The following is an 8,982-nucleotide window of genomic DNA, read 5'->3' on the forward strand; positions in this document are numbered from 1 at the left end:
TGTATTCCCCTTTATTGAAATTAGACCAATGTTGGGGTATATCGATGTGTTTTAGTCTAGGACTCGTGCCATGGTGGTATATGTCCAGTTTGGGGGGAGCCCATGCAGTGGAGGGTCCACTCAGACCCAGCCCTGTGAGACTGCTCGAGGTTGCCCCCTGAAGGAAGGCTGTGGAGGGAGGTTCCGCTGCCGCTCAGGTAATTCAATCAAACTTTATTAACAATGCATTTCAAATCCTCAGTAAGTTTTACAACAGAATGTAAAATAGAGTCAGTAAGAAAAATGTTGAGCACAGAACATGAAATATTAACATGCGTGCGTGTGTGTGTTTCCTGGGTGCTACAGGGAAGTGTATCAGCCAGTCTATGGTGTGTAATGGAGATCAGGACTGTGAGGAAGACAACCAGGATGAACTGAAGTGTGGCCCAGACAAGACATTCCCTGTTTGTAACAATGACAAACCACCACCCAATGTTGAGCAACTAGGACTGGGGTGAGAGCTGGGGTATCATTCTCTCCTTCATCCCCTCCCCCGCTCTCACTCTCGCTCGCTCTCTTTCTCTCGCGCATTCTCTCACACACACACACAATCCTGGGCATCTGTGGTGATGTGCGGTGCCTTCTCCTTGAATTTCCAGGTTTGATGCAGTGACAGGAAAACAGAGAGGAAGTGTGATCAACACTAAGAGCTATGGAGGCCAGTGCAGGACTGTCTTCAGTGGGGACAACAAGGTCCTCTACAGGCTGCCCCAGAGCACTCTGAGGTACAACTTTGAGGTAAAAAAGTCCCACAGTTAACATACTTGTGAAAATAAACATTTGTAAAGAGAGCACATAGGACTGAATATATGTAAGAATATAAATTGCAACAGGGTGATCAAATTAAGATCCTACATCTGTCTATGATTCCTATCTGTACAGGTCAAAGTTCAGAATGATTTCAGTGATGAATTCTACACCAGCTCCTGGTCCTACGCCAAGGACGTAGTCAAGAGAGAGACAACGACGGGTACAACCACAGGATTCAACAACTATGACTTACATAAGACGGAGGAAAAAAACAGGGTCTGTTGGAGCTGTATGATGAAATGTCTTCTATAAATCTTCGTTTTAATTAGGAGATATGCTGAGCTTAAGAGATGCCTTTCAACAGACCCCTGACCTTTGCAATAGCAGTTCATGTGTGAGGAGGACTGTACCTGATATCCATTGTTATCATTGTTTTCATTCATTGTCTTCCAGAGTTTAGAATTATTGACTCATTATTTAATCTACTTAAAACAAATATTTTCCAAAACTGTGATAAAGGTATTGTGAGATGATCTATTTCGGTTTGTTTTTGCTCTGTAGAACAACCACCTGTTGGTGGTAAAGAACAACGTGGAGGTGGCTCAGTTCCAGAACCACGCCCCAGGATACCTCTCTCTGTCTGAGGAGTTCTGGAAGGTTCTGGCCACGCTCCCCACTGTGTACGACTACGCTACCTATAGGATGGTGGTGGAGAGGTTTGGAACCCACTACCTGTCTGAGGGGACCCTGGGTGGATACTTCCACGCCTTACTCAGCATCGACCAGGAAACAGCCACACAGATGGGTGAGACAATTGAGGCAACTCCAGCTGAGACTGAGGCTGCCCTAATGTTGACACTGCAGGCATATCATTCTTGTGACAACAGTAGTGGGAGTAACAGTGCAATAGCTTGAACACATCAACTCTGTTGGTTTACACGGCTTGGTCCAATGGCCCAAGTGGTTGGAAGATGAGGCTCGCAACAGATGGTGAAGAAGACTTTGAACAAAGTAAATCATAACGGTTCAATCAAGCCGTCAGAGCTGAATTGGATGTCCTATTATATAGTATAGTTTGGTTCCAACTTTTCCTTGGCAAGTGCTGATTTTGTTGTTGTTGCCGTTCTCCCTTCTGCTTCTGCAGCCAAGGTCAAGTGGGAGTATAATGAGTGTACCAAGACCAAACACCGGATTCTGTTCATTTCATGGACAACCGAGAAATGTAGAGAGAATGAAAATAATTATACACTACCCAACCCCCCATGTAAGTTAATTTAAGCAACAATGTAAAAACCAAAATAATTGACGATGTAAGATGTGTGAAATTTTACAATGGCTATCAAGTGGTCTCTTACTGTAATTCTGAAGGCTCAAGACTCAATGGAATCAAATGAATCAACAGTATTTATTGATATTTACAGTCAATATACTATATATATTCACCATACAAAAGCCCTTGTGGTCGCTCATCATGTAATGTAACTGTACAAGCTTCCGCCACGAAATCCTGACCACTCTAATCACTGATGCCTTTATTGCTTTAATAGCCATCAGTAGGTCTGACACGGTAAAGAAGGTGGATGTGGAGGGAGGGGCCACTGCACACATTGCAGCCCTCAAGGCTCTGGACCTCAGAGCTCCAGGTAGAAACTGGGATATGTACAAGAACTGGGCGGAGTCTGTGCGGACCTTCCCTGCAGTCATCAAACGAAAGGTGAGAGAGGTACAGGAGAAAGATTATTGGTGGATGAAAACGATATCTGAGCCGGCGTCATTGGTTGAGGGCAAAGCCGTGAATTACACAAGGTAGAGCAAAACAGGTTAAGTAATGAAATGATACATTTAAAAAGGACTACAGAGTCACGTTACAGCTTTTGAAACAATAGTTCATCCTTTTGTCTTGGGAAAAGGCTTGCTATATTGGTTCCTCCCTGTGTTTGGTGTGAATGGTTCCAGATGAGGCCTCTGTATGAGCTGGTGAAGGAGGTGCAGTGTGCTGGGATGAAGAGGCTCCACCTGAAGCGTGCCATAGAGCAGTACCTGAATGAGAGGCACCCATGCCGCTGCCAGCCATGCAGGAACAACGGCCTAGTGGTGATGGCTGGGGATAAGTGTAGCTGCATCTGTAAACCTGGGACAGACGGACTGGCCTGTGAGAAGGGGAAGGAGGTGGAGGGGCAGGAGGGTAGGTGATATTTGACACGTCGTGTGGATACTCCAGATGATGGCATTTGTGTATTCATTTCCTTGGGCGCTTTGCAGGCATTCTCTACATTCACATCCAGATTACATATGGACCCATATCTCCTCTCTCTCCGCCCTTCCTTTCCCTTTCACTCTGTGTCCTTCTTTCACCCCAACTCTACATTCCATCACTCTCTCTGTCCCCCTCCCTCCCTAAGGGGTGATACATGGCAGCTGGTCTTGCTGGTCTGGCTGGACTTCTTGCTCTGGAGGTCAGAGGTCACGAACACGTGCATGCAGTAACCCCGCCCCTCAGAGAGGCGGCCATCACTGCAACGGAGAGGTCAGGGAGACGACAGGCTGCGATGACGACCAAGACCTGCAATACCTCCAGTCAGAACTACTGCTGCTTCTCTACTTACTTAGTGATTCGACTTTATACATGAACACTACACAGCAAATAAATGACAAGGCATACTTAACGATAACAAAGACAGATGACAAGGAAAAACTGTCGTTTTGCTCCTGAACAAGGCAGTTAACCCACTGTGTTCTTAACTGACTTGCCGAGTTAAATAAAGGTACAAGTGAAAAAATATTATCCCACTGTTACTGACCTTGCTGAATGCCTGTTTGTTTGTGATTAATTCCAGGACCATGGAGCCTCAGTGCTTTGACCTGACCGTCCCACCTAAGGAGACTTGCAGGAGCCCACCTCCTCTCCCTAATGGCTATGTCCTGGTAGGAATTGATGGACAGATAACCACTAAACTGTCTGTTTCCTTCAGTCCCGCTGCTGGAGAGATACAGGGCATGCAGGCTTTTGCTCTAACCTTGCACTAACACAACTGATTCAGGGATTCAACTAATCCCAATGTCGTTGCGCAAGGCTGGCTCCAAAAGCCTGAACATCATCCTGCTGTTTTGTAGCCGTTTCAACCTCCTTATTATAACGCCGTTCCTCCGTTTGTAGATATCGTCATCTGAATAGGTTGGACTGTGTTTGACCATAATCTGTACTGTTAAACTCAGGATCCAAAAGATGTGTATCTGGTGGGCAGTAAGATTGAATACACCTGCATAGAGGGCTACCATCTGATTGGAATACGGATCGCAGAGTGCACTGTTGCTCTGACATGGAGCACACCTTCCAAAGAGTGCAAGAGTAAGTAGTGCTTCAGTGACAACAGCCCCTCTGCATTTGCGCCATTTTGATTTGTCAAGAGATTGAAGCTGGAATCCGCATTGGGGGGGGGAAAGCGCCACTGGTTTCCCCAGGCGCTTTCGTTATTGTGTTGTTGTTGTTATTGCACGCACACACACACAGGAATCCTTCCCTGGAACACACGCACACGCACACGTACACACAAAACCAAACACACACATCATTATGATAACTTCCCTCACCTTCTTTCAGGCTCCAGGTGCCATGCTCCGTCCCTTCTAAATGATGTCACAGGCTCTCCCTGGCAGCCCACCTATGACATAGGGGAACGTATCCCACTGTCCTGCCCTGAGGGGAGACACATAGTGGGAGACAAAGAGATCATCTGTGACTCCAGTCTGCACTGGTCACCGAACCCCAACACCATCACATGTAGCCAAGGTAGGTTGATGCATAATTGTTTCAACTTTGAACTCCTACCCAGATATCAACCTATGTAGAAATGTGTTACTATTTGTCAGTTTACCTGAATGTTGGTATTCTCTACCCTCGTCTAATCCAAATGAAATAACATGTCTTTGTTGTCCTTTATGAATCCAGCACCGAAAACGCTTGATCACCTTGACGGCCCAGCAGGGCAATGCAAACCATGGGAGAAACTTGCCAAAGACAAATGTATCTGCAAAATGCCTTATGAGTGCACGTATGTTTTACCAACCTTTGTCTATATGCAACTTTAACTACTCTAACTACTTGCAGATATAGAGGAAGTAAGCTCCCTTTAATAAATGTGAGAAGTGGCTCCTTTTGACTGCATATTCTGCATACTCTAAATATTCTCTATGCTTTCTCACATTTCACCATAGGCACAGATCTAAAATCTTGACCATTAGGAGAGGAAACACAAAACTGACCCCACACCAGCAGTTTCAGGGTTTCACCCCAAGCTAACTTTGTTGCTCTTTTGTTCAGGTCTTCTCTACAGGTGTGTGCCAACAATCTTGAGAATGGTCGGACAAATAGACTGAGCGTGTGCAAGATGCACACCTTAAATTGTCTGGGAAGGAGCTACAACCTGGCAGAGGACAGCGCCTGCGAGTGGCCAACCAACACAACTTCACCCTGCACCGACTGCCAGTTATGGGAGACTTGTGACGGTACGACTCCGGTTTAACTTGAATTTAAATTGTATTCAACATTTTTGTTACACACACAAGTAAAGGCTGTAATATGAATTTCTATGCTCTTGCACTGTGTGTGTGTGTGTGTGTGTGTGTGTGTGTGTGTGTGTGTGTGTGTGTGTGTGTGTGTGTGTGTGTGTGTGTGTGTGTGTGTGTGTGTGTGTGTGTGTCCCATGTATGTGTGCAGACTGCACCAGTTCTCAAGGCCATTGTCCTTGTCTCCTTCTAACAGGACAAACAAACCAGTGCCGCTGTAAGGACTGGGCTGAGTGCTCAGATCCAGGGTTGAGTGTCTGTGTCCGTATGGGGAATGATGCTAACAGTACCACCCAGACACTGAGCGAGTGTGAGGCAGGACTGAGGAGGTGTAAAGGAGAAAAGGTGTCAGTTGTCAGCATACTACCTTGTAGCGCTTAAGAATCGTGTCCTCTCCTCCGACTCACCATGTCTGTGATAATGACAGTTGTTTTACCCTATCTCTGTTTTTTACATCACTCTTCAAAAGCATTGCTTTGAAGACATTAAAGCCATTGAAGTATATTAACCACCTATTAGACTTGTTCTTTTTGTATGCTTTTTGAATGGATTGATAATGCTTATTTTTGTGCCAATAAACAAAAACAAGTCACAACAGTAGAGTAAGAGCTCATTCTACTCGACCCATGTGTCAGATTTTTTATTTCTTGCCTTATCCAATTTAGAGTTCCATACAATAAATAAACAGTTTGCTTGAACCATTCAAAAGATAAGTCACAGCAGGCAGAAATGTATCTTAGGTAAACATATCATTACATCATAGAATAGCACCACATTCTGCCCACATCTCTCTACATGCTGTTGGTTTAGTATTGGATGTTCTGTACGTGTTGTTCTGTTCCAAATTACCCAGACACCCCTTAATCTGCCAAGAATTCCACTGTGACTGACACTCCATCCCTGTTCTTGACTAGCTGCCTGTTAGCTCTGTGAAAGACAGGCCAGGCATATGTGTGTGTGTGTGTGTGTGTGTGTGTGTGTGTGTGTGTGTGTGTGTGTGTGTGTGTGTGTGTGTGTGTGTGTGTGTGTGTGTGTGTGTGTGTGTGTGTGTGTGTGTGTGTGTGTGTGTGTGTGTGTGTGTGTCCGTGCGAATGCTTGTGTGCACACAAGCTGCAGTACACACTACCGTTACACTCAAACCTCCATTACTGGCTGCAAAACAACTTTTCCTTAAATTCAGCAGCACACAAATGTATCAGAGATTGAATGCAGCCACACACACACTTGGGATGATTTACAAAGTAAATATCCAACTATTAGGTTATTATCAAAGATATAAAAGCTGGAATTACAATCAAACCCACAATTTTTACCCAGTGTGTTAACAAAACACTGTCTGCACACACGCACACACGCCTGCAGGCATGCACACACAGTTCTTATTCCGAATTAGGAAATTAAGCATTTCTCATGAATACCTTTCCTATGCACTTCTCAGTAGTTGGTATTCAGATTTACCTTATGAAGGTGCATAACGGGCTCTGCAGATGTGGTCCCATTGCGCGCGCTGAATAAATGTTATTCAACCGCTGAAAACTCTTCCAATTGTTGGCCAACAGATTCTCTCCTAGAGTTTTCATTCAATAGGCTTTTCAGTACATTTATCTTAAGCCATCCCTTTAAATACGGTGTACCTTTTAGTTAGGATTTTGCCAACAGACTAGAATATATCGATAGAACAGGTTCAGAATATTAGGGACCAATGAAAGAAAGCCATCTAAATATGTGCACATTGTTCCAGGGAATTATATTCTGTTTATGCGTGCTTAACTCGGGACGGAATCAGGCCCAACCTAAATACTGGGACCATCTACATGTTAGTGAGGGGAGTGGACCTTGTAGCACACAGAGTGGTTCAGGTGAACGGGGGGGGGGCTGACTGATTCGTACCAATATGCAGACACACAGTGACCTCCAGTGGTATGTTCAGTTCTGTGCACTGGTGCAGAAAGCAGCTGGAGACTCATATACACCCTTTTCCCGGCTGCGTCATGAAAAGTTGCACGTACAGTTCCAAATCAGAAAGCGGTTTATTTACATCAAATCAAATGAAAATGTATGTGAATACAATCCCGTCCGACTTTAGATGCAGCTCATACAAGTTAGCAAACACGTAATCAATTGGTTATCATCTACACCATCGCAGATGTCATCGAAGGCTTGATTACCTAGCAAGCTGCCAATCTAGCAAGCCAGCAAGCAGGGGAAAATATTACAAATAGAGCTAAATAAAGCCAGGAGAATAATATACTTGTTAAACATAGCTATAGCCATCAGTCTTGTGTGTTTACATCACTCATTGGTCATCACTCACTGCTAAGTTTGTCAAGGTCCACAGTTTATAAGCTACTGCAGGGCTTTTTGTTGCATGCATATGCTTGCATCACTTGAACGTGACATTTGCTTATGGACAAAAAATGTATCTCTATACTGCAAGACTGGCATGGCCAATAGAGGAGTTGACTAACAGAGGCAGAATAATAGAAGAAAAAACACTCAATGACAATAGTGTTTTTACTTATGTTGTAGCTAAATGAGGGCCTATCCCCAATAGGCGAGCCAATGTATAATTGTATAATGTCCAATATTTCTTCCAAAATACTGCATATTTTTGTCCTGTAATTCACCAAGCCAGCCGGACCTTCTCAGTGGGCTTGGCTGTGCTGACCTCAGGCAGACATGTGTGTCTGTGTGTAGGGGAGTGGGGGTGGGGTGTGTGTGTGTGTGTGTGTGTGTGTGTGTGTGTGTGTGCGTGCGTGTGTGTGTGTGTGTGTGTGTGTGTGCGTGCGTGCGCGCTCGCGTGCGTGCGTGCGTGCCGCGTGCGTGCGTGCGTGCGTACGTGTGTGTGCGGATAATCGCTAGATGTTCACATGACATTACGTTGTATCTTCACATCTGTTGGCTAAATCTAAACTGAGCCTATGAGTTTGAATATGGATGAGCTGTCTCCACCCAGCGGATAGAACACTCCTTCACAGGAATCTGGGCTTCTGGGCCATTTGGGAATTGATGCATGGGACAGTGCACACTGTCATTGGGACAATGATGTAGACAACAGGGAAACAACACAAAGATCTTAAAGCATGCCACTGAGACATGGAACTAGACTGCAACTTGGCTCAAACGTGCCAGAACATCTTTAAGAAAATAAGTAGTACGTTCAATTGATTTGAGCCAGTTGATCATTGTAATATCATTTGAAAATACTACCAATACTTCCCGAGGAATGCTGTCTATGAAAATATAGTTCCAGAAATGTGTGGTGCCTCATTGTTTCTTCTTATAAGGCCCGATTCAGACGTAGGATAAGTAAATCAACATGTGTCACTTACTTTGAAAACACTTGTCACTTAACATGGACACTTAAAGACCCTTCAGAACCCATAGCGGCCGTCAACGGCCATTGAACTACTTTGAACTACTATAGCGAACGGCCTTGTTTTTCTAATAATAATATCTTTGTCAATATTTGCAAATGCACTTGCTAACAACCTGTTGTCTTATTCGCGTGGCTGCTGTCATCGATCAGAGACAGGAAACAGGGTATGCTGTCATCGATCAGAGACAGGAAACAGGGTATGCTGTCATCGATCAGAAACAGGAAACAGGGTATGCTGTCTTCGATCT

At 44.6% G+C, this 8,982-nt stretch overlaps 1 protein-coding gene across 1 annotated transcript in view; it reads left to right on the forward strand.

The window, feature by feature from the left end:
• c7a (complement component 7a) overlaps window positions 1–5,950 on the forward strand; it is a 6,437-nt gene extending 487 nt beyond the window's left edge. Inside the window, exons 3-17 of the mRNA XM_029638394.2 lie at window positions 56–197; window positions 346–493; window positions 639–777; window positions 922–1,065; window positions 1,351–1,594; window positions 1,934–2,053; window positions 2,337–2,503; window positions 2,746–2,974; window positions 3,192–3,366; window positions 3,627–3,714; window positions 4,006–4,138; window positions 4,391–4,579; window positions 4,739–4,841; window positions 5,111–5,295; window positions 5,552–5,950. Coding sequence (XP_029494254.1) covers window positions 56–197; window positions 346–493; window positions 639–777; window positions 922–1,065; window positions 1,351–1,594; window positions 1,934–2,053; window positions 2,337–2,503; window positions 2,746–2,974; window positions 3,192–3,366; window positions 3,627–3,714; window positions 4,006–4,138; window positions 4,391–4,579; window positions 4,739–4,841; window positions 5,111–5,295; window positions 5,552–5,736 — 2,391 coding nt within the window. The 3' untranslated portion in view covers window positions 5,737–5,950. The remainder of the gene's footprint in view (window positions 1–55; window positions 198–345; window positions 494–638; window positions 778–921; window positions 1,066–1,350; window positions 1,595–1,933; window positions 2,054–2,336; window positions 2,504–2,745; window positions 2,975–3,191; window positions 3,367–3,626; window positions 3,715–4,005; window positions 4,139–4,390; window positions 4,580–4,738; window positions 4,842–5,110; window positions 5,296–5,551) is intronic.
• The last annotated feature ends 3,032 nt before the right edge of the window (window positions 5,951–8,982 follow it).

The sequence above is a fragment of the Oncorhynchus nerka genome, linkage group LG27 (genome assembly GCF_034236695.1).
Source record: "Oncorhynchus nerka isolate Pitt River linkage group LG27, Oner_Uvic_2.0, whole genome shotgun sequence".
NCBI lineage: Eukaryota > Metazoa > Chordata > Actinopteri > Salmoniformes > Salmonidae > Oncorhynchus > Oncorhynchus nerka.